The 25,666-nt window shown below is 40.9% G+C and overlaps 5 protein-coding genes across 6 annotated transcripts; 3 read left to right on the forward strand and 2 right to left on the reverse strand.

The window, feature by feature from the left end:
- Window positions 1-1,713: 1,713 nt before the first annotated feature.
- Window positions 1,714-6,880, forward strand: LOC136433400 (tRNA (adenine(58)-N(1))-methyltransferase non-catalytic subunit TRM6-like). Of its 2 annotated transcripts, none has more exons than XM_066425568.1 (10): window positions 1,714-1,905; window positions 2,611-2,744; window positions 2,947-3,059; window positions 3,457-3,548; window positions 3,788-3,871; window positions 4,372-4,496; window positions 4,723-5,195; window positions 5,381-5,466; window positions 5,678-5,867; window positions 6,198-6,880. In XM_066425568.1, exons 1-10 carry the CDS (start codon window positions 1,832-1,834, stop codon window positions 6,342-6,344), a joined length of 1,518 nt encoding a protein of 505 aa, XP_066281665.1. In that variant the 5' UTR covers window positions 1,714-1,831; the 3' UTR covers window positions 6,345-6,880. The 2 variants fall into 2 exon arrangements, with proteins under 2 accessions (XP_066281665.1, XP_066281666.1); XM_066425569.1 differs by having other exon boundaries at window positions 2,953-3,059.
- LOC136433404 (protein Churchill-like) lies at window positions 6,342-8,358 on the reverse strand. Its single transcript, XM_066425573.1, has 4 exons — window positions 8,298-8,358; window positions 7,827-7,962; window positions 7,300-7,370; window positions 6,342-6,932 (listed from the first exon to the last, which is right to left on the reverse strand). The coding sequence occupies exons 1-4, from the start codon at window positions 8,334-8,336 to the stop codon at window positions 6,840-6,842; spliced, it is 339 nt and encodes a 112-aa protein (XP_066281670.1). The 5' UTR covers window positions 8,337-8,358; the 3' UTR covers window positions 6,342-6,839.
- A 554-nt stretch (window positions 8,359-8,912) lies between these two features.
- On the forward strand, window positions 8,913-15,476 carry LOC136433403 (actin maturation protease-like). The gene is made up of 6 exons (XM_066425572.1): window positions 8,913-9,423; window positions 10,593-10,682; window positions 11,214-11,350; window positions 12,110-12,236; window positions 12,982-13,052; window positions 13,384-15,476. Exons 1-6 carry the CDS (start codon window positions 9,011-9,013, stop codon window positions 13,716-13,718), a joined length of 1,173 nt encoding a protein of 390 aa, XP_066281669.1. The 5' UTR covers window positions 8,913-9,010; the 3' UTR covers window positions 13,719-15,476.
- Window positions 15,477-16,377: 901 nt separating this feature from the next.
- On the reverse strand, window positions 16,378-21,864 carry LOC136433401 (pinin-like). The gene is made up of 9 exons (XM_066425570.1): window positions 21,713-21,864; window positions 21,020-21,109; window positions 20,555-20,623; window positions 20,248-20,335; window positions 19,871-19,968; window positions 19,541-19,622; window positions 18,955-19,110; window positions 18,440-18,578; window positions 16,378-18,147 (listed from the first exon to the last, which is right to left on the reverse strand). The coding sequence occupies exons 1-9, from the start codon at window positions 21,823-21,825 to the stop codon at window positions 17,471-17,473; spliced, it is 1,512 nt and encodes a 503-aa protein (XP_066281667.1). The 5' UTR covers window positions 21,826-21,864; the 3' UTR covers window positions 16,378-17,470.
- Window positions 21,865-22,468: 604 nt separating this feature from the next.
- Window positions 22,469-24,826, forward strand: LOC136433405 (trafficking protein particle complex subunit 6b-like). Its single transcript, XM_066425574.1, has 6 exons — window positions 22,469-22,587; window positions 22,831-22,892; window positions 23,175-23,292; window positions 23,858-23,941; window positions 24,179-24,272; window positions 24,708-24,826. Exons 1-6 carry the CDS (start codon window positions 22,516-22,518, stop codon window positions 24,740-24,742), a joined length of 465 nt encoding a protein of 154 aa, XP_066281671.1. The 5' UTR covers window positions 22,469-22,515; the 3' UTR covers window positions 24,743-24,826.
- The last annotated feature ends 840 nt before the right edge of the window (window positions 24,827-25,666 follow it).

The following is a 25,666-nucleotide window of genomic DNA, read 5'->3' on the forward strand; positions in this document are numbered from 1 at the left end:
ACGTTTGTCTGTTCCGTTCTCGTTTTTGCCTCCTTGGGGCATACTCAGTCATACAACGGCCATAGCTGACAAACTAACTACTGCCAACTGCGCAGTAAAAGCCGACAAAGGACCTTACACAGCATTGTTGGAAGGGCTTATCGTCTCCGTGCCATTCAGAAACGTCCTGAAATATATATCCGTTAGCTTTCATCGTGTCGTTATCGCCGACTGGCGTCCTTCTGCAGAAATCCAATTCACCTTGATCGTCCGTGAATATTGATTTACGCCATGCTTCAAACTACAAAGTTTATGAGGAAAAACGAAAGTCGGAGTGGAAAGGCTCTTTAAGGGCGATTTAGACGGATAGCGCCCATGCAGATCCGCCGGCAACTGACAACCGCTACTGCCTCTGTGACCTCCATACACTTCAAAGTTTTGTTAAGTTATCGTGCGCAGTAGCATCATACTGAGTCGCCTCGTCTGAATTTTAATCAGTCATAGCTAAATAAAGAACCGTCGAGTTTCTAAACCTGACCCCAAATTTAAAACAAATACTGTCTACATCATGACAAATCTTAGATCATCACGGATTTGATAACTTGTATCAATTACCATCGCCATGTAAAGCAACTGATGATGTCACACTAAAAAGTACCCATTCCTTGGGATATACGACGAGCAACTAATTCCATACAGATATACGACGAGCAATACCATACATGTATCGAAGATTAATCGCGGTTTTGCAGCTATAATGCAACAATCGGCTGCTAGTCTTGATGCATCACTACCGTACTTATGAGCACAGTAGTACGATATATCGCCGGCGGTAAAAGGACGTTCTGCTCGGATAGAGGGCAAAGTGCTCATTTCATCACGTCGACAGTTTGGTCTTGTTTCAGATTTTCCCCTTGATTGGAGATGAAATATTTCTCCATAAATATGGATACGTCAGTAGTGACATGGCCATCGAGTTGACAGAATAATAAAAGAGTCAACTAGGTTAGGCTGTACATGAGCATTGTGCTTAAAATGACAGGTAAACATTGTTCTTAGATGGCTGATCACATCGAATGAATCATGTTTAGCTAAGATATGTGCGATAACAAGGTTCCTTCAACCTGAGAGGACGGGAAATAACTACTTTAGGACCTACAAACCTTGAGAAAAAAACTGATCATCGAGGCCATCTGACAGTACCCGTCAGTACTGCATATAGAGATCCATGTAAAAATGATAATCGGCATCCAGCGGGGTCCGCTGACACCCTGAGCATGCAAATAATCCTGAGGACGTTGAGCCAGGGAGGATCGACATGACTATTGAAATCCGGGTCAGCCTGAGAAAAATAGCCAGAAGTATTCTGATGAAGTTATTCAAAACCCCCCGCGCCTAGATGCAGGTAAACGACAGATATAACGTTATGACGTCAATGGAATCTGTCCATTGCTTCCATATCAATCTAGGTTATTGCAAAGAGACGCTCATTGTGTGGTTTTTGCATGCAGGAGACGCAGTCTGAGTTATAAGTTAACCAAAGACAGATCATATTCAGCAACAAAATCGCTTTCATTGAATCATTGAGTCAATGCACTTTAATCGGTACGTTTTAAGTATGTTTCGCTGCCTTTTCTGTGTAAGGATAACCAAAACAGTTTTGAACCAAAATTGTCATTCAACTGACATAGCGCGCAATACACAGGGTCATCAAGTAGGTAACTCAACCTTTGACCTCTAGATGTGCTTCCGGTTTCACACGCGCCACACACAGACGTACTTTTTCGATCAGTGGCTACAGAAACGTTCAAACGAAGCTAAGTGTACAACACAGTAGTTATAACTCTTCGTGATGATTGCTGAGGGGGAGCAGGTGCTGATTCAGAAGGCAAATGTCTTCAGACTGGTGAAGGTGGAAAGACGCAAGTAAGTCAAAACTCATGAGCGCATGGGCCGGGTGATTTAGTAACGTTGGCCATGCATGCATTTTGCCGCGGTTCACGTTGCCTGATGCCTTGTAGCGATGTACAATATACTAGTTGTGCTGTAATATTTGTCTAAGGAGGACAAGTATGTTGTATATGCCAAAAGTAGACATATACCCAAGCACCACGGCCCTAATATTACCCCTTCAGTTCCGTATCTGCATTACCTTTACAATTGCATGCATGGAATGAATGTTACCTTCGGTTGAATAATCATAGAGCTTAGAGATGAATTGTTCAAGAGCTCATTCCTTATATAAGAATATGTAGCTTTACAGAATGTAACACTAGTTAAGATATGACTTTGGAGATGTAGTTCTCTCTAGTCTGCTCTTATTGTATTGTTTATACCAAGGAGGTTAATAACCTCCTTGTTTATACCTAATTATGTATTGGCAAACTTTTCCTTTGCACATTGAATAATGATTATTATATATTAATAAGTACTTTAAGTAATCCTGTATAAGATAGCATGTACTAAACCTCAAGCCTGTGATAAGAGTTGATGTATAGCCAGTTGAATTATAATATACAAAGCTGGCATCAGTTGTTGATTCACATTTGGTACAAATAGCTACTTCTTAATCAAGTTTTCTAATATTAAGTGACTCAAACTGTTAACCTTAAACTTATCCACCCTTTACAGGAAAATCTTCACAGAAAAGCTTCAGTTCTTTCTTGACAATGCTATTGGACTTCCTCTGGGGTCCAAATTTGAGGTTCGCAACAAACAGCTGTTTCAGGTGCCACATGATTCAGGTGTAGACCAGGTTCCTTCAGGTAAGCAACTTCTGTCTCCTAGTCATTGTCATACTCATAGGTTTTGTTATTGCTTCACCTTTTTCAATATCCACTGAAGATAAATGTTTCAGGTGCTCACATCAAAGTTTCAAGGTTGTTTTTTGGGGGGAAATGTTGTACTGTAATATGTTTCTTATTGCTGGAATTAACATCTGACCACATCTTTATTTCTGTCATATAGAGGCAGAGGTTGACACTGACAAGAACAATGAGAAGATCCAGGATGATAATCGCTCCCAGAAACTCACCAAGGAGGACCTCAAGGAGATGGCCAAGCAGGGGGCTAAAGGCGAGGTGGGAGAACATGTCTTCTTCTTGTACTTTGCATTGCTTCCTTGTGAGTGCAGAGTACAAAATGTATTCTCCAAATAGAAGTTTGGCCAGTCGACAAGAAAATCTGACAAATGAAAAGCCCAACAAAAATGCCTAAAAAGACGTCAACCAAACCGCTGCTTAGGGAGTAAGCATAGCATGTGCAATAAGTTGTGAACCAGGTACCGGTACACTCTAGAGGCATATTTATGAAGTCATCAGTTAACACAATCAAGAATCAGCCTAATTTGTATCACATAAATCATATAATTGTAATCTGTCTAAAAAAACACCTGGTGTTACTTATTTTGAGCGCATGTTTAGATAGATGCACATGCATAGGAGTGCACAAATGTTAACACGATACTTTTATTTTCAGGAGATTATTGAGCAGCTGGTGCAGAACAATGCTAACTTTAAGGAGAAGACAAGTTTTTCTCAGGCCAAGTACCTCAGGAAGAAAGGCAAAAAGTGAGCTGTGTTTCTTGACTATTTTCTTTCACATTTAGTGCTCTAAGTTCATTATCATCATGCTCTTAGTTCACAGTATCAATGTAATTAGTTTTGATTTGATACATGGAGGCACCTTGTAAAGAAAGGAAATTGAAAGTAGCTCAGGACAAGGCTATAAAGAGAAAATATGTCATATTTGTGGTAACTTCTTAATCCATATTGTTTCCATAATGCTTTCTGGTTTTTTATTACTACAGGTACTTGAATTACATAACAATCCTTAGACCCACGCTTCGTCTGCTCTGCAACATGTACATGGCCAAGTCACCTTCCAAGATATGGTGAGGACTGACTCTTATCAACTCTGTATGGCCTCCTGAAATGTGTGCATATAGCATTATATGAATCTGCTATATTTGTCCTGTCATACCACGAACACAAGATCACAAATAATATTACTACCAATTCGAATGAGCTTTTCAGCCTGCTGTCTGCTGCCTTAAATAAGTATTTATATCCTTTACATTGATGCATCATTATTGACTTGGTTCCATCCTAGTTGGGTTTCCGTGGCTCCCATACTCATCACTAACCATAGGGAGTGAGTATAGGAACCCCCATAAACTTAATAGGATGGCACCCGGGATAGTAGCATTAGTTCCCAGCATGAAAAAAACACACACGTTTTCCATCAAAACAAGCTCATCATCTCGAATCTGACTTGTCCAAAATATATGCTATATCTTGTCTGACAACCCAATCTGACAAAACTAATGATTGCCCTTATACTGAATTGTATGGAGGTATGTGATTATAAACAAAACTTGTGTCTAACTTCCAGCTATCTTCGTGTGGACACCTTGAGCCAGATGCTGACTGTGGGGAACATTCATGCACATTCCAAAGTCATTGTGGTGGACAGCTGTCAGGGGCTGGTGCTGGGAGCTGTCATGGAGAGGATGGCAGGTTTGTCATGCTTGTCTGGTACAACATCTGTGTCATTTTAACTACATAACCTGAACCTGACATCTTGATTTTGTCAAGGGATTCAATAGTAGAAGATCAATCAGGGGACTCACAATGTGATACATTTTTTTATGGTAACAAGTTAGTTTTTCAACAACCTTTTCTTGTAGGACTTAGTCCTTTGGTCCAAGTGTACCATCATGGTAACAATTTCCTTTTCTTGCAGGACTTGGTACTTTGGTCCAAGTGTACCATGGAGACTTCCCTTTCAGACATGTCTACGACGCCTTTAACTTCCCAGCTTCCTTTGATGAGACCATGCTGCCATTTCCCATGAACCAGTTGAACTGTCTTCACAGTCCCCAATCAATAAAAGATGGTCTGCAACATGACGAGTCGGCGGTCACATCAAATGGAGAAGAATCTACAGGTCTGGATGTTATGAAAGACACTGAGCCAAATGTGGAGGACCAAAAGGTTGAAGTAACTCCGGAGGATTCCATATCAGCACCAAGGACAGACCTATCATTTGCAGAGGGAGTCAGTGACTCAAAAGAGAAGAATGAGAGCAGTACAACGGCGAAAGCTAGTAGTTCTGACACTGAGGTCAACATGGAGAGAGAAGGTGACCTTCCAACAGAAGCACCTAACGCTGATGGCTCTACTAGAAAAAGACCTCCATGGAAAGAATACAAAAAGGTATGAAGTTATAGAAGTATCTTCTATATGTGTGGTGTTCTTTGTAAATCATATACATAATCCAGAAGCAATAAATCTTATGTCCTATACATTTATTGCACCTACATTCTGTAGATTATACCCTTCTTGGGTAGTCTTGATAAAGTCCATCCATCTCAAAACTTCCTCATTTCTTGTACCGACAGGATCCTGCCCGACTGGAGAGACAGAGGGAGAGAAAGGAAAGGATAGAGCAGGCCAGGACTGTCCTGCAGCAGGGGAACATGGATGGGTAAGGCAGAATTTTGCAATTTTTCCAGTGTGAATGAGGGGCGGTTACCGGTATGGAACATTCAGGTCCTATTCAAGTCTGGAGGATCAGGTCCAGGTCAAGGCTTGATCCTGTTTAGTACTACATCATATGTTTGGGGCTAGACTTGAGTACAGTTTTCAGCAACTGGTACAAAGTTCATTGATGTTGTTTTCTGTCCTGATGTTACCAGGTTGCTGATTGCCTGTAAGTTCCACCCCAGCCCCCTGGTGGAGGCCCTGCTCCCCTGCCTGGCCCCGTCCCGTACCTTTGCTGTGTACTGCCAGCACCGGGAACCGCTGGTGGACTGTTATACCAGGCTCAGGGGGAGGGGTGGAGTCCTCAACCTCCAGCTCACAGAGACATGGCTGAGAAACTTTCAGGTATGCCACTTATTGTATTAGATTATAAGTGTTAACAGTTTGGTTGTTTTGGCAGAGGGAGCTCAGCAACAAAAGTAAACATATTTGAGCTAAGAATGTTGCTCTCTTAAAGGTTCATTATCTACAGCAAGTCTTGATATAGCCTCTAGTAACTATTCAAAAGCATAACTATGACTAAATCATTATTAACTTTGCACTCATGATGGGAGCTTTTTGTATTATTTTACTAGTATATGTTTGTCCACTCTGCCTGTTGGTTACTAAATCATTGAATATTGATGGCCATATGTGATCATCTCAGGCCCTTGACTGACATCTGTTGTTTTTCAGATTCTCCCAGGGAGGAGCAGGCCTGACATGCAGATGAGTGGCACAGGTGGATATCTTCTCTCAGGCATCACTGTTGCCATGGAGACAGACACCACATCCAGTACTACAGAACCTCCCACGAAGAAAGTCAAAATGGAAACAGACTGATGTGTGAACATATATCAACACTTTGTTACTTTTCTCACATAGAAATGTAAATTACAGTGAAAGGCGTACATTCTAAATCAGAAGAAGCACAGTCTTGTCACAAGTTATTTTTTCATGTATTAATGACCTTGCAACTAAAGTTCTGGCAGTATATCACTTAAAATCCAGAACTACATCAGATATCACAAGTAATTGGAAGTACACATGTATCAGGGATAAACTATGCAATGGGCCTGTTAAAGGCAATGCTAATAGAACAGTCACTTATTCTTGACTTATTTAATTACAGTATGTACTATACATTTCATAAACTTGAATGTCATTAAGAATACAAAACAACGTTGATGTCTACCGCTACTTATCAGAATATGCACATCAACCATTGGGAACATGGGTGACATGGTTTCAGCATTCTCTCCATAGATGGATGGATGGTTGAATGACTGCATGTTCTAAAGTAATTGTAACCTATATATGTGTGTTCCCTTATACCGATTAAAACAAGTCCATTCCCTTTCTGGGATCATCTGGTAGAATACTGATGGAATCCTCTCCTGACCCACATAGCAGACATGTCATCTGATACTCCTGTAGAACAATCCAATATTACACTGTTACAATGAATCACATGGTAACCAACAAGTGCCATTGTGGGCCCATGTTGTGTGAACTGGGGCTTCAGCATGCTGCTTCAAATACATGATAAGCAACATGTCCCAGCTCTTGTACTTGAGCTGGCAGCATGCAAATTTAAGCTGTTATACTTTTAGCCACAGTTTGTACATGTATGTTATGGGGTGGGGTGGGTTGGTTTGGGGGTGGGGGCACTCTGTATAAATTCAAAACATGGGCTTCTCTGCAAAAAGTATGAAAAATTGATTTGCTTTAAAAAAACTTGAAGATTAAACTGAACCACAGCACAAAACTGGGAGTGATGTCATAATGATAAGCTTACCTGATAACCATCCTCCACACAGAATCTGTACTCATGTTCTGCTATCACATGGTCACAGTTCTGGCAAACATCTAGATAAAATGGAAAAAACAAACAAGCAACATGATTGTGCACACCTTGACTTTTTAAAATCTATCCCTTGTACAAACAATTATGAAATGCCAAGTGGATGAATACACAGATGTTGTAGTTTATGATACCATTGCAACTCACCATTTTATACGTTATCACAAAACTATAACATCTGTGTATCTATCCACTTGGCATGTATCGTCCACATCCTATGGCCGATGATGACATGAATCACATGATGACAGTCAGGGACATTGGCAAGCATGTGGCATTTCAGTTTACATTGACTTTTTATGACTCGGATTCACAATATCCTTGGCAGTCAATAAGCAACTAGATCTACTGCTAGTCTGCCAATTCCCTCTAACATTCCAAACTCGCATTCAGTCACAATCAGTTTATGGAGAACAAATTATCGTGATAGTGCCGTGAAAGGCAATTGCAATATGAATTACGTTGGTATGTGATGATTTCTTCTTGGTCCTCCTCCCTCTCATCTTTGTTGTGGATTTTGATCATCTCTTTCTTATTACACTGGGCACAGGAGGCGAAGTTCATCAGATAGGACCCATTCTCCAGACAGGTGTGTCCCTGGAAAAATATCAGGTCATGTTTAATAACTCTACAGGATATTATGTGTGGAGTGAAAGGGTCTGTTAACTCTGTTATTATTTAGTATCAATGACCTTAAAACTGCTTCCTCTGATACTACGTAAAACTAAAAGATACTATGTAAAAGATGTGGTAAATCCGGCGCATTGTTTACAGCAAGATAATCTAGCTATCAGTCGGGCTGATCAGTCACATGATTCTTCCCTCATACACAAACAGGAAGAGAGGTGGTCGCTGGAGGGGTCTGTAATCCTATCACCCCCAACAGATTTATCATTAACAGGCGAATGATAAGACTTTAATTTGCGGCTTACCCTATCTGGAAAGACGTTGTTGACGCAGTTCTGACACATGCCCGGTGTCTTATCACCACGCTGCCTTTCCTTCGGGTAGAAAATGGCTGCCCGATCTCCTGACGGAATTCTGTAACGGAGGTTTCTATTGGTTACATTTTGTCCCGGGACGTCCCAACTACAAATGACGAACACTGTTTCTGTGAGCAGCATGGGATGGGCGAAGCGCCAAATTTGAAGGAAAGTCGGATTTATGACCGTCCTTTTTATAGTTCTGTATGTCCTATCGAGTAAAGACGTATCCAGCCGTCTTTAAGGGGTAACGCTACATATCTTTTCTAAAACTTTAACACTGAAAAGAGAACTTGAAGACGGGGTAGGCAGCACCGCTCAGGTGTTACTCCTTTCTCCGCCGCCCAGGTACCCTGCGATCCTTTCCTGATTAATAATCAGAAACCAAAGGCAAGGTTGAAGTACAGAAACATGTCTCACAGTTACGATGAGTGCCCAACAACCGAACCACCTTCCCCACACTGCGGGGAGTCTGTGCGATATGCCTGGATGTAGGGCGGATTATATTCGGTCACGTGACGCTGTTTAAATGCCGCTCCATCAGCTGACCTGGATCAGCTGGTGTGTAAACTGAGAGGGCGGGGATCGGAAGCGTCGGGGGCCAAGGGGGCTATTTTTGCTCGGGAAGGCGCGGGAACAACGCGATCGCGAGAACGACCGGAATGCTGTCGATTTCTGGCGACTCCTTCGGGACTGTGGGAGCCGCAGAGATGTCCACCGCCGACGCAGAGTCCATGGACGGCTGCCCGGTCTCTCCACCACCGCCGCCACCTCCGCCTCCAGGGACAGTCCCCCCTCCCTTGTCTCCCGTTCATCAAAATCAAGAATGTAGCGGTGCAGATACGGTTAATGAGTCGGAACAAGTGTCTCCTCCACCTCCTCTACTGTTCATGAATGGCGACTGCAGCTCTCCCCCCATCCCGCCGCCTCCCCCACCCCTCGGACAGATGCCCCCACCCCCCAAACATTTCGAGTACAGGAACGGGGCGCTGAGACTCGCGCGGTCGGGACCACAAGCCGGGGCTCCCGACACCGACATCCGGAGACATATCCGCCACCTGGTGGAACGGTGCAGGTTAGTGTACACTTCGGTGGATCATATTTCTGTATGAAGGCCAGCATGTAACCGTGTCCAAACTTGTACATGCGCTAAATGTCTCCGTGAAGCAGGCCATTCATAGAACAGAGATGCACATTCAAGTTTCCCTGTCAACAAGAGGCACTTGTTAATGAAATATGCAGTGTACTTATCCATATGAATATGGTAAGCATATCATATCATGCCATAATTCCCCTAGCTGTATCAATATCATTTCTAGCTATATCAATACCATAGCTGTATTGATATTGAAAACAATAACATGATGACAGGAACTCCACAACTGCTAAACGATATGCAAATACAAACTAAGCAAATGATAAATTTACATATAGATTAAAATCATAAATGATAAATTAATAAGTTTATTTGAGGGGAGCAAGGCAGATAAGCATCACCGGTCAGACTTGCATGTGGTAGATAATAGATAAATAATACATCATTCTTCTCTTTAGTATAAGATCATTTATTGGGAATTGTAATGTTCAGGAAACTATGAAAAACATTTAATTTTCTAAAGAGCAGACTGGCACATAAAATCATATCATCTTAGTTGAAATATGAGTTTTATGTAGTCTACTGCAGAAACAGGTGTTATTTGCTAACAGACAACTTACAAATTTTCATGTAACGTAACGTTATATTCATGTTGTTACAAGCTAAAACGTAGAATTACAGTGGATTTAATTGAAGAAGATACTGTCATGGAATGTAACGTTATATTTATGTTGTTACAAGCTAAAACATAAATTACAGTGGTTTTAATCTAAGAGGATACTGTTAAACCCAAGTTACTAAGGCCAAGTGACTGTAAGGAGTAAGATCAAGTGTAGCCCCTATAATAGTTCTGTTTTCTGTTTGTTACACATACAAGGGGAATATTTTAACAGGTTCACAGACTCACATCTCACCCTTACAGTTTTGCTGTCTTAGATTGATGACCTCATTTTATTGGTTTTATGTTTTGGCACATCTGCACGTGATAAATGTTATAATCACGGTGATGTCCCTGACACGTTAGCACCAAGACGTGTTGCTTGCCGTAATACGAGATCACATACATATATACATAGTGGTATAAATGGATCCTGACAGACATTCCCAGTCGTATATCTACTGACTTGTTCTGTCAACTCTCTCTCCAGGTTGGAAACCACCCTCAGCTCAGGGCAGAACCTGATCTGGCTCTCCCATGTCAACACTGGCATCATCCCAGTTCTACAGGAGGGGCCCAAGTAAGACAATTGTGATCTATATAGAGAGTAAGGAAGTGGCTATTTGGTGCTGAGAACTGTTATGCCATGTTTTTCTGGTCCATGTTATTCTGTTGGTGTCTCAAGAGAAACAAAGATGATGAAATGTATGAATCCTCATATATGAACAGTTCATGCTTGACCACAACATAGTGGAGATTGTTCCAGTACATGTATTTAAGATAGAAGTGGAAAGAAGGCAAAAGAAAATTTTGACTGCTGACTGATTTAGGTACATGTACAGTCAAACCCCCACAGGGGACCGATAGAATCTGGTCTATGTGGCAGGTGGTCACTATAGACAGGATTCTTAATGCTGGGAAATGATGAATAAAGTGATGGGAAAGATTATCCAAGGGACCACTGAAAACTGGTCACACTGGCCAGGTAGTCCTTATGTAGAGAGGCGAACATCGTGTCAGGTGGTCACTTGTACAGATGTGACTGAACAGAGCAGAGATGATACTTGACTGTATGTCAAATGTCATCTCTGCTTGCTGACTGCTCATACAGGTGTGGGCTGGTGGCACTGTGCATGGCTGCGCAGCAACTTAAGGATGTGGGAGCCGACGTCAAGACGCCATCCACTGACGAGATTTACGACTTTGCTAAGAACAAGGGCTACACTCTTCAAGGAGAGATGTTCTCTGGTAATGTACATTTGGAAGATTAAAAATTCTTTGCAATGAATTAAGATGTGTCAATAGTGTGACTGGTGACCAATTCTATGAGAAATGTAGCTGATAAATGACTCCATGCTGTCCACTTGATGTATCAGATGTTTGCAGTGATAATCATAAGACCTTGTCTACAAATTTGAGTGGCGAATTTAAAAGAGAATGGAGCTAACAGTTGGATGTCACTTGTGAGGGATGAGTATACAGCTGAAGCCCTGTTGTTCTGGCCGATGGCCAAGTTGTAGTGCCAGGATCACTTCCATCTCACATGACCTTTAGTTTCCATTTCAGAAAGCTCAAAACAGGAAGCATGGTTATTTGCAGATGAACTTGAATTAGCCAGGGATTGCCTTTTATTTGGAAAGAATGCTTTCATTTCTATGTATCCTGCTAATTCAAATGTCACATGACCAAAGGGTCATCCTTCATTCAGGCAATTGAAATAAATGAAATCCACTTTTTTGGTGGAATGAGGAGGTTGCAATTAATTGTAGGGAGATAAAATGCTGCACCCCAAGCTAGGGCGGTACCAGCTTTCTTTACAATGTTGATAACTTAAATGTTGTTGCTTGATGAACAGTGCTGATGTAATGTTACATGCAGCTGGTTACATGTAACGTTATATCAGAATATAATAAACTTCTCCCTTCTGCCTAACCCCATAAACAAGGGAAGGGAGAAGGATAAGTCTGCATTGTAGTCCTTGGTGGTACATTTTCCACGTCTCCCCAGCTACCTACATGGCGCAGCTTGCAGAGGAGCTGATCGGGTGCCGGTGTTCTGTGCTGAAGGGAGGGATGCCGCAGCACAGGCTGGAGATCATACAGCACCTGGTGAAAGGCTACCCCGCTCTTGTGCCGTATCCTTTATCATCGTTCTCATGTATTCAAGATAGACTGCACTCATGAGGGACTCAAGACTAGCTTTGTTGCTTACATTTTCTATATTTCACATAATGTTACCAATGTAATTAGACTGGTGCAAAATAAAGTCACTTTATTTTGCACCAGTCTGTTTACATTGGTAACATTATATCATGAAGGGTCTTTTGGCTAGTGTATTTCAATTGGTTTATCCAATGGAATAAACCAATTGGATAAACCATGCTGATTTCCACGCTATCAATAACTGCATACCTGACACATCACTATGACACAGATTACACAGTTTGTATGTCACATGCCTGTCATCCCTGTCAAATCTCTCAAATCTCCAATTTGGGAACCTCAACATGAAACAGTAATGTATTTGAGAAAATAGACTTTGAGATACAGTTTTAGGACCAGTATTGATAAATGTACTTTCTAATATCTCTCTGTCTGTAATACACAACAAAATAATTGATTTCAAAAAGGTACTAGTATACCACAGAAGTATAACAGTTTACTATAAAGCAAAAATAAATGAATGAATTGGAAAAAGTCGGTAATTCTGATATAGGCTCTAAAGTAAGTATGCTCCAAACAAAACCTTCCGTGGCTACATTTTAAAATATTATCAAGCATGAGGTCAGCTAATTTGTTGAACGAGTCAAGGTAATTAAAACAGTCAGCATGAAGTTAACATTCTTGATGATCCACGGTTGACCTTTAACCCAGCTGCAGCTATGATGCTGACAGGAACCATGAGCCCATCTGTAAGAGAGGACACAAAGCACACTGGGCAGTCATCCCAGGTAAACTGTTCCCCCAATATAGCATCAACATGAAAACAAACATTTTGATCACCTCTTTCGCCTTTCATTTTCATCATGGACGTTGGTGTACTTCATGTACTAGATACGCATGGGAGTAAAACATTGCAGCAGTTTTCTATAATAACATTGTGTTAATCTTAAGTTGTATCTTATAAAAAATCTCAACCTCTCTACCTTGCAACATCTTTTTTCTTGAGCTTTCCATGCTTTTTTTTAATTGATAGGGTCAGAGACATATGAATTAGAATAAGAAGAAAAACATGAACTAAACAAGGGGCATCTGAACCTCTTGTTTCCATATTCTCTCCAGGGCTGATCTTGGGCATCGACCAATGGCACGGAGGCTTACTGGACGGGTACCAGCAGGACAATGACCCTCACTGCCATGACTTGTACCACGCCCTGCCGGACACCACCGCCCCTAAGCTGGACTGGAGCCGTGTGCACCAGGCGTTCCTGTACGCCAGGCAGGGTAAGAGCAGGAGACTGGCGCTGTGGAAATACGAGCTGCTGCATGAGAGTAACATACAGATGGTGGAGATGTGTCCCGTCCGTGCCCAGGAGATTGAGCTGTATGTTTTACCTGATGATGGAGTAGAGGGAGGGCTGAGCGGCAGAGCGGTGCTGCTGTTCCCGCCGAGGTAGCAACGTTGTCCTGCTGAGGAAACGCTGGTAGCCCTGTTGGGCTATCTAAACTGGGAACCAGGACGAGTGGCAATGTACAGAATTTTTTCAGAAGTTGTTGTCTGGGACATTATCAGTCATGTGTAATGTATTTGTTTGTGACAATTTTATTAATTGAGGCCAAAGTAATAGTGGATATTGCTGTGTGAGAATGATACAGAGCAGATAGTGTTGGTTTGTTATAGTTTATGTGATGAAATATGGTATGGCCTGATTGATGACATGTATAACTGGGGCCAGGATTGGGTGTTCACTGACATCATTCTGACTCTTCAGAACCGTTTATGATGGTTATGTATGAGATACAGAAAGGTATCTGGCTGGGTGTGCAGAAGTTGGGGGTATGCCAAAGAGTGTGGGCCTGGGCCTCAAGGGATTTCTGCAAAATCTGCATATACTAACCACTGTCAAATGCTGTTTTATTGCGCATTTCTGGCAATTGTAGCAATCACCGTCCATGAGTATAGAGCCTAGTGGAGGCTATCAGAACATATGAAGCTCTTTATAATATTATTTTCATCAAAATATTTTGTGTTGTCCAAAATATTTCTCCTAAGAGATGGAATCCTGTGCACTGATGGAAAGACAGACACAACTGTAGCAGTATTGGCACTGTTTGCAGGATGCTGTGCTTCTCATGCTGTTATAGGAATTCACTACAACACTGAACACATATACTAGTATATACCCTTGGTCATTATAAAATTCTGATTGATGTATTATTTATAATACATAAACATTTGGTCAACCCCCTTTGCCAAATAAAAATTATGCCAGTAAGAGAGTGAACATTCTCAGAAAGTCGTGCCAAGAACAAATGTACATGTGTACCTCCATCAGCCATCTGGGTGGCATATGTAGCCATGTTAGGTAGAATCATGTATTTAATGGTTGATTCAAAAAAAGAAATTGTGGTGTGTGAAGTGCAGTATATATATTTTCGATATTTTCTACATGTACCTGTACAAATACATACTGCTTTATTGTATATTTAGTACTAAATATGTACATCTAACATATATGTATGATATGCTTTGCTATGTTTTGGATGTTTTAATTTATACCCAATCTGCATTTTATACATTTGTATTAAGCTTAATTTATCTATAAAGCATTGATGGAATTTGATGCTTTGAAATGAAAAAAATACATTTTAATAAGTTTGGCAAGAAAAGAATGAGAGTGTTGTAGTGTATGATTTTATTGAACTCTTGTTTTACCTCAAAATGACAGAGCCATGTAGCAACTTTTACTTTAAATTTGAGATGCAAAGAAATTGTCAAAATTGAAATGGATAAGAACAGTCATAAACGTAGAGACAGTTCATTAGAATAGTAACCACATGATGGTGGTATTAACTAGTGCTTTCTGTTGATATACTAAGTATACATGGGAAATAAAGACAATATCATATACCAGTCATTTGACTTTATATCATGCACGTTTGGAGCTGCTGTGTACAAAATCGTTCTTTGGAATTTAATAGGTGTACAACAGAAGGTTGTGATTGTGTTGGGTTGAAGCCATAGTGACTAATTTTGTTTGGCCAGGGACCAAGCAATAGAATCGGTCTGGTCTTGGGAAAAAAGATACTAGTAACCAAGAAATTCCATCTATTCATTGTAGTAATACTAAGGCTATAAGTTAGCAACCACACAATGCTTCTAAGTTTTTGTTATGCTGCTGTTTCGGAGAAAATAAAGGATGTTACACCTCCGAGTCTCTTTAATTTTCATTTTTCCTCAATAAAGAGTCCTGTTATTCATAAAGGTTTTTACATATTTGAATTTTGATACAGATGAGCCACATGAGTGACAACCATAATAGGAGGGTAAAAACCAGCCAGAAGAAAGTTTGTAAACAACTTATAGATAGCTGCCCCCTATACTGGTCGGCAGGCTTATATTACACCCTGGTGTCATCCATCACTTCAGACATGCCTGTTGGTGTAGCTGTGCAGCCACGTGGTCTGCCGCTATTGGTGGATACGGATGTCATATCCGCACACTTGTAGCTACAGGTGATGTTTTCCATCTGACCCAATTCGGGTCACATGGGTACCATATTGTCCATTGAAGTTGCCGATCCCGTGGGGAGCCCCTGCATGTTTAGATCCAACCGTACTCAATGTCCATAGAGTAGAGGTTTGCCCCAGCCAAGTTAATGGGGACATAACAGGCACTTGCCTTCTCTCCCATCACTCAGTATGGTGCAGTACAGTATTTTTCACATAGTATATAATATATTACCATTTGTTGATCAAGGTTTGACATCCAGGTAATAAGATATAACAAATGACAGTTACTCAAACAACTGGATAATTATTTTTTAAACAGACATTTCACACAGCATCAGCTTATATACCATTATTGTACTGGTAAGGGTGGCCGTGTCCCTGTTTTTGTATCATAGCAAAATCTGAATGACGAATTGTGATATGTACTGCATTAGTGAGCAAGGACTTCAGGTGTGAAATTGAGTTGCACATTTGGGACGAAAGTTTACAGCCGTGTCTTCTTGAGATGAGTTAGTAATGTAATAACAAGCTGTCTTTGTAACCACTATAGTCCAAATCTATGTGTAGCTGAGTCCTCCAAATAAAACGACATCAATCCAGTAATAGACTTCTAGGACCTTTATTGGTGAACTTCAGAGTTACTGACATATATTATAGTTCAGAATACAATCATTCTTGATCTAGTAAATGACAGATTTTACAAGTACTGATTCAATCCTACCCTGATGCATGTCAGGCAGCAAAACTGTTCAAATGTAGACATCTGACAATCCAGAATCTAAACTGCCTTTCACCTAAATACTGTACAAAGTTCTCTGTTAAGTACAGAGAAAAAGTCTATGTCAGTTGTCTACAATCTACTATCTACAAGTTGCTTTGATGTCCAGGAATGACAATCTTTCAAATGATGAATATGAACATGGCATGTTTTACCTACATTACTGAGAACTTGGCATGAATTGAAATATCTAAAATCACAAAAACACTTTGGCCTGAAAAGAAAAACATCTGGTCTACAATACATTTCATGTTCTTTCCCTTTGGGAGAAACAGCAAACCTCTACCTCTACATGCATCGCTGACAACAACAGCTCAACATCTTATATACATGAAAGAACAACAGATGTGCCCCCCCTCCCCCACAGCCCTTATTACATATGGATCAATTAAAAGCAATTCTTCAAAACACTGAGAGGCCAAGCATCCAAACTCAACCAAAACTGCAAGGAAATGATGTAAAATTACACAGAAAGGTTGAATTTTGCCAAGTTTTTCAAGAATAAAAAACAAAAACAAAGAGCCCTAAGGAATAGAAGTTACTCCATCAGGCCTAAACCAACTGAAGACTAAGAGAAATTTGACCCCTAACCTCAGACTCAGGGTACCAAACAAAGGCAAGAACCAGCAGGAAACAACCCCATCAGATTCTACTCTGGACAACCAGGCAAGAACCCAACAGCAGACTTGCCACTGCAAAAGTGACGCCCCTACCTAGGAAATTGACGAGAATCACAAAAAAACATGTTGTCTGCAAGGACCAACAGTACATAAGGACTAACCTTTGACCCAAAGTAAACCCCAACAGGACCACAGTTCATGAGCGTACGACAAACACAGAGTTACTTATTCCTGAGCTGACACACCTCGACTCTACTTAAACAACACTATGAGCCCCATGTAACCAACTATCCCCTATTTATTCCACCATTTCCCAGTCCCCCTCCCCGGAGCCCATTGGCCAATCCCCAGTCTTCTCTTCTGCCTTTTCTTCCCCCTCTGTTGCTGCTGCCTCTGTTGCCATGGGTTCCTCTGAAATGTCTGGTCTCACCACAGCTGTCTCCCCCTCTGTGCTCGGCCCCTCCCCTTCCACACCAGGCTCTACTACAGCCTGCCTGCTGCTCTCCTTCTCAACCTCCGCTGTCTCTGAGCTGTCCTTCTTCACCTCACCCCCCGACTGGGACCGCTTCCTCTCCGCCTCAGGACCTGACCGAGACCGCTTCCTGTCCCTCTCCGAGTCCCTCCTTTTCCCCTTGTCCCTGCCTGACTCAGACTCACGCCTACTCCTCCCCTGCTCCTCCTCACCCTTACTCTTCCCATCATGCAACTCCTTCTTCCCATCATCCACCTGTTCTTTCCCATCATCCACCTGTTCTTTCCCATCATCCTTCCCACCTGTGTCCATCACCTCCTCCCCGATCTCTATCCCAGTGTCCTCGGGGAGGTCGTCCATGTCCTGCACATTTAGGACCTCCCCCTTCCCCTCCTGACCCCCCTCCCCTGGTTCTGCACCCCCCTCTGTTTTACCTGACTCTGCCGTTACCTCCATGACACTGATCTCCTCCTCCAGATCTTTCCTACGCTTATCAAATACCTCTGTGGAAACAAATAGAAACAACAATGGATGAATGGTACTGTAGTCTTGCACTTAGTAAGATAAACTGTAGACAGTAGTACATGTAGTTCTGAAACTAAAAATCAAACTAGTCAAAACTGCTTGAAGAAATTTTCATGTGCACAAAATACTGATAATTCAGACAACTGATAATTCAGGCTGAAACTTCTCTTTATTACTAACTTTTTGAAAAGGACACATACAAACAAAATGGTTCAATCTACGGTAACACAATTACAAATACATAATGCCAGTAAAGAAGCTTTGCCTTACTTTTTAACCTATCCTGTGACTCCTTGAGGAGCTGTAAGGTTTCCTTGCTGTGCTTCTTGGGGCACCAGAAGAGGGCGGGGCTGGCCTTGACCTGGATGAACTGCATCAGGTGGGCGTTGTGCCGGTCCCATTCCTCTTGCTTCAAAGAAGGCAAATACAGTAGTCAGAAGTGCTATCTATCTAAAGGTTCCATCTCCTATAAGCTACATGTATACAGAAAAAGTGGCACGGGTAGAGAGCATGTTCAAGTTCACCGTGTTAAAGTTTCTGATTAATCTAAACGTATATTCTGTTGTGTATCTCAGTTGCTATGTTTGTATTTGTTTACTTTGCTGGACTCCGAGAAGTATATTGAACATTGTATCACTGATGGAGATCTAAACCAATCCAAACTCAATATGGCTGCTATGAAAATGTTAACCTTTATCATGCTGAATTATCCACCAGAAGCATTCAATTAATATAGTCAAACCTGGATTTAGCAACAACTCAAGGGACTGAGGAGAATGTCTTACCAGTTGTGCCAGCTCCAGCTTGTACTCCAGTTTCCTGAGTTCCGCCTGTTTTGCTCGCCGCTCCTTGAACAGCACCTGTCTCTCTGCAGCCGCAGCCTTCTTCTCCTCCTCAACCTTCTCATCCAGCTTCTTATCAATCTCTACACGGCGGCGCTCCTGAGGCAAGAGAAGGAAGTTATATGTAGTCCTTAGACCTACCCGCAACAATGTTGCATTGGGCGGCAAACTTTCTCTCTCCGAAGGTTCTGTTTTTGTGCTGCTACTGCCATATCCTCAAGTGAATTTAATCTAATTTTCTTCCCATCATTTTAGATGTAGTACAACACATAAAACCTCCAGGTGGTCAACAAGCACTATATACAAGACTAATCAAACTATACAGTAATACTAACCCATGAACCACCCCTGATGTTCATTAGGAACAAATGCACTTTACTGGACTAATCCATTAAAGTGCCCCTTGCAAACTATGGTATAATTTGTACCTGTATTACATTTCAACTGCAATGTACGCTGCACAATTAATTGTCCAACAGACGGTACACCCCAAAGTCGAACTCCAACAGTATTACAACATGTGCCCCACCTTGTCTTGCTGCTGTTTCGACACCTCCTCTGTGCGGAACCTCTGCAGTGTACCCATCAGCATCCCAAACATCCGTCTGTTCCTGTTGGTACATGATAAGACACATCCAGGCATTAACGCATATAGAGATATAAAATACTCTTGAGTTAGGCAGACTCATCCCTTCTGCTATCTCAGCAAATGGATTTATTAGTTTGTGATTGAGATTTTGAAAATCAGTCTTTCCTTTATGATGATCATTCAAATACAAAGCAGATGTTGATTTTTAACACACACATGAAGTATACAAAATTCTTCAGCTTTATTTTACAAATCTTTATCATGACAAACCTCTTCTTGCTTTGCTCATCCTTGTTCAGCTGGTCTATGGAGTCCTTGCGGGTCATTTTGGCAGTTGGGGTGGGGATCACGGAGGACGCTAGGGACGGCTGGAGCAACAAAATAACAATCACCTTGATAACAATCCACAGAACGTGGTGAAAGTCAGTGTACATGTTGCTCCTGTATTTTTCATGCACTTCTTTCATAACACCTATCATGTATAATCCTAAGAAAAGACATTAGTAATAGAATTAATGAAGACCTTTATTGCACATTTTTGCCACACTGGGCTAGGTACTAGTACAGATTACAACAAAACGGAACATTTTGAACAGATACAGTTAACAGATACAAAATAAAACATTACATAAGTGAGATAATCTCACCTTGTGAGGAAGTTCATCTTCATCATCCTCGTCGTCCCTCCGTCCTCGGCCCCGGCCACGCCCTCGGTAGGTCACCACCCGCCTGTCCCTGTAAACAAAGGAGCAACTTATACTGTTGGATATCTAGTACAAGGTGGTTCCTAAAAATCTTGACTTGGTTTGCTGGCTTTAGGTTCCCAGAGTAGGAAAAGATTTTTAATATCACATTGATGAAAACATTGAAGTGATGATAGTTAGCAACTTCTTTAGTGCAGTCTGGTACGGGTAAAATCTTGTTCAGAACAACAATCATGACGATAACGCTCACCTAGCGCCCAGTCCAATCTCTCCTCGTCTCTTCACCGCAGGCCCGTCACCCCAGTCCTCCGACTCGCGCCTGGGTAAAAAAATAATAACAAATGTTGATTGGCTCAATTTGGTTGTCATTGGAAACTTGTGTAACTTGGCAATGGCCATGCATGTTACAGTGTCTGCACACCTGTCTCCTATGATATCTCATCCTTCAGTTAAAGGACGGTTAGCATTACTACAAAAAGTACAATGGTATTTCACAGTGAGCTACAGTACATCACATGGATGGATTCCATGTCCGTGTTTCACAACAAGTTACATGTACATCACATGGATAATTCACAGGGAGCTACACGTACATCACAATCACATGGACGTGTATAAACATATTTCATCTGTACATCACATGAACATGTTTAAATGGTAACTAACAGTGAGTTACATGTGTACATCACATGGACGGTTTCTAATAGCCTGTTACCTGAAACCCGCTCCACGGCCGCGGCCGACTCCAGGACCAGCTCCTCCTCCCAGTGATACTCTCCTTCCCGGGGCGCCCGCAGCAACGGGCCTGGTTAGACAAACAACCATCAGATACAGGTTACAACATTACAATTTATAGCATAATCACACCAAGGTTCCCTATAACATAACATTAACTTCCTAGATCACATGGATGAACGAACGTGTCAAAATTAAACAAAAAAATATATATATGGGACTTCTTCCTGCATTTGGGTGCAAAATACTTGGATACTCTTTTTATGTTTTGTGATCTTGACGTCATGTACTATTCGCAAGTCCCCAACTTCTGTTCCCTAGAGTTCTTTGCCAAAACTAGGCTAGGTAAAGATCTGGTAGCTCGAAAAGAGGCATTCCTTGACGACATAAATTATTTAGTGATCATAAAAAACAAACTCAATTTTGTAGTTGGATTTGCTGGATGTGAAACTAAAACCTTTTTCGAAACAGAGCACTATATATGTATAGACGTAAAGGTACAAAGCACATAAATGTAGTACAAACAAATTTCCACACTCCTACAAATTAATAATAATTTTTGTGCTATGCATGTTGTCGATAGCAGGTGAGGTCCGGTGCACGCCTACAGAAGACACGCCCGGTTTGCACCTTTCTTTGGCTAAATTGTCTAAAAAATGGTTCTAGATCTTACCTGGTATCACTGGGGTCTCTACCGATCAACTTTTTAATGTTTTCATCGACGCCTTTTAGGTTTTCCTTGGCTTTATCGATTTGATCTTGCAAAGATCTCACTACCACCGCCATCGTGGACAAAGTCACGCTGCTCGATTGACGCAAGGCATACAGGGTAATCCAGACTATACCACAGGATATAGAGGAATGTCCCTAAATAAATTATATCCATTTTTACCAGCATATGACAATTACGAAGCAATTTACTTTGTTGGTGATAATAGATATATTTAGTATGATACACAAGGATAGTATAAGTCTGTTTGAACATCTGTAGATTGTTATATTATGTCCTACAGTCCTATAATAACTACTAGTACCTATATTTGGTACATTCCAATCTGTCATTGGCCATGGATCAAAAACGTCCTCTAGCAGCTAAAAATATTATTGCAGAAAACCACAGCATAGTGTCCCAAGTACCATTTGTTGTTATTACTTATCAGACTTAATCTATAAGAATGTAAGTGTATATACGAAAGTCTCTGTGACTTGTTGTGTCCTTGAAGTTAACATTCCTTTTCTCCCACCCCTTGTTATTGCTTCGCTCACTCGGTGGTTTTATTCGGTGGTTATAGCACATGGCCAGGCGTTATGACACCATATACACCTTGGGGCGGGTCATTAACCCTTAATTATTACATTTACCATCGTGCACTTGATGTATTTGCAATTAGCCCACGGGCATGAACTTGCAATAAACTTCTTCTGTTTTAACCTAAACTGATAGGTGGCGCTTTTGATACATGACATGTAGCCAAAATGGCGGACGAAGCTCTTTTTGAGTTTCTTCACATGGAAGTTGTTTCTTACCTTTTCAAGACGGCAGACGAGGTAACACTTCTATTTTAGCTTCGGTCAGATAGTCATGAACATGCTTGGTTGTATTAGAATCCATTCTTTCTTGATATAATGAAGAGAGGAGCATATTTAATGTGTTAAAATGTTGGGGGAGGGGTGCCAGATAAAATTTTGTGGTTTTCACGTTGTTCCTATATCTGTTTACGTAACCATAAAGAATATACATGTATGTATGATACGTTATTAACTTTTCACGTGCTGCTGTTTTCTTGACAGGAAAAATGCATTCCCATCCTGGAGAACATGGGTTACCGTGTGGGACACAGTCTAGCAGAAAGGTAAATGGAAAATCTCCTTGGGAAAATCTAACGTTTGACCATGACTAAAACATCAGTGATCAGAAATTCCCTCTATTTAAAAACAATCCATGTTCAAGAATTAATGCTCTTGAATGATTGATACCTCAGGATATTTCCTCTGCATTTCTTTGAAGAAGGCAGTTTCAATACCCTCTTCAGGCTCTTGTCTTGATCAGAAGGATTGCTTATAAGTCCTTGCTTATACAATGTGCAACATCGTCTCAAATCCTCAGCATTGATCACCTTTCCCCATATGTCCAGATTTACTAAGGACAGCTCCCGGTTCAAGGATGAACTGGACATCATGAAGTTCATCTGTAAGGATTTCTGGACGAGTGTTTATAAGAAACAGGTGGACAACCTGAGAACCAACCATCAGGTGAGACAATAATGAATACAACTGAGCTTGGACCAGCCAGGATGTATGAATGGAAGATAAAGAACAATTAAGAGGACTGTTTTTGTGGCCCAGTTGTCCAAATTGATTGGAAAATAGTTTGGCACCAGACTCTGCATCAAAGAGGATTTTGGGGCCGAAGGGTCAAAAAGGTTGATTAGATGCGAACCCTGACCCTTTGGCCCAGCAGGGAGACCAGTCAGTTAATCCTCCTTGCGTTGGAAGGCTCCAAATGATCTATATGTAACATAACATGATTAAAGTACAATATTTCGTAATGCACTGAACCATGCACAACCCTAGAAGAAATGCAAATATTTGAAATACTGTATTTTAGAAAATAATCACATTGTCTCCCAATACAATCAGACACTAGCAATAAACAATAAGCAATAAACCTTCTTCCTACAGTGAATTCGTCATTGTTTACATTAAAAAACAATGTAACAATGATGCTACTAATCTCACTACAGTTTACATGCCTATCCTCTCAAGCTTACATAGCATATGCATGTCATTGATTGACAGGTGTCTGTCTTGTTTACAGGGTGTGTACGTTCTACAGGACAACAGGTGCAGAGTTCTCACACAGATCTCAGCCAGTAAACAGTACCTGGAGGCTGCACCAAATGTAAGGGATAAAATCTATGTATGAGTTGTGAATGCTAACATGGATACATGCTGAAACTATACATTTTACCTGAGAACAATGTACTCCTTGGCTCTACACACATGCATGCAGGAGGATGAGTATGCACACAATGTGCACTTAGTCTAGTATGGCACTTATGGTTTCATATTAAAATCAATGTGAGAGACTACCTCACACCACTCAGACATGCTGCAACACTTCCCTCTGTCTCCACAGTACCTAGCATTCCCCTGCGGGCTGATCCGTGGAGCCCTGGCTAACCTGGGCATCAGCTGTATCGTCACAGCCGAGGTCCAGAACATGCCGGCATGTAAGTCAGCCTCATCATGCAGTCTACTCCTCTTTGACTGGGAAAATCGTTCAATAATGATAGAAAACTTGTTCAATTATTATAATTTGTCAATGAAGGTTAGACATCCAGATAAAACATTACATAATACCAAGGAGGTTTGAAATCAAACTCAAGCAAGTGGATAAGATTCTGTAAAGAGTAAGATGTTTCAGACAGCATCCACTGTTCTTCATCAGTGACTGAGAAAGATGAATGATTTCAGTTACTGATGAAAGTAGTAGATGCCGTCTGAAATGTCTGACTCTTTAGAGAATTTATCCAGTTGCTTAAATTATTATAATTGTATTACCGTATGTAAAAATAATATTTGTGCATAGTTCATCTTTGCTTTTTTTGATAATCCACATCTAAGACAAAGCAACTTGTCCTCATTACCTTTTGTTTCCCACACAGGTAAATTCCAGATCATGATCCAGAGATCGCAATAACACTGACACCTAGCTGTTACAACTTGTACTGCAGACAGAAATCTTTAAATAGCACACAGGACTCTTGTTTGGGCATTGAGGCAATGTCATTCTCTAAAGTTAGTGCCCTAGTAGCTATGATAAGAATTAACATTGTTTGAGACTTTGTACAGTATAAGAAAGTCGATACCTGTATATGTCACTTGTGTACTTTGGAATCAGTGTCAAATTGATTTGAATTTATCACTTGTAATAGAAAGTGAATGTATGTATTATCATTATTCCCAATCATATACTTAATTCTCTGATTGCCCTATGGCTGTATGCCTATCAGTGGCATAATATTTGGTGTTAGCATGCTCAAATAGTTGTCTGATGATCAATTATATGTGTTAAAATGAAGCTGTGTGTCATTTTTTATAGTTTCTGCATCTAGGAAACTCTGTGTATTACATTCTAGAAGAGTGTAATGTGTTTGACATGGCATGGTTGTAACTACACTATATATGTAAAACAAAAGTACCCTTACCAGTAAAGAAACTAACCATTATCATTATAAGCAACCAGTGAACCATTGTTGATCTGAAATTCTGAATTCTACTAATGTTGTACTTTATCCTATGTTTGGAGATACTAACCGTTACATGTAGCTTTATTTGTAAGGTTGCCTTGTACATAATAAGACAAAATTAGTGATCACAGTCTAAAGCTTTGCTAAAACCTTTTCATAATGTACATATACTACATGTATCTATTGCCCTCCTCTGAAGCCTCCTGTATCCATTGCATCTGCTCTCACTACGGTCTGTACCCTACCCTTAGTAACATAAATGTAGGTGGTTGCTCCAGAAAAATTGATTATACTGGGGCTAACTGGGCCATTTGTTATTTACATGACCCAACATTGCAAAGTTCAGGGTTGAAGTACTCCAGTTGTTTTTTTAC

The sequence above is a fragment of the Branchiostoma lanceolatum genome, chromosome 4 (assembly GCF_035083965.1).
Source record: "Branchiostoma lanceolatum isolate klBraLanc5 chromosome 4, klBraLanc5.hap2, whole genome shotgun sequence".
Taxonomy (NCBI): domain Eukaryota; kingdom Metazoa; phylum Chordata; class Leptocardii; order Amphioxiformes; family Branchiostomatidae; genus Branchiostoma; species Branchiostoma lanceolatum.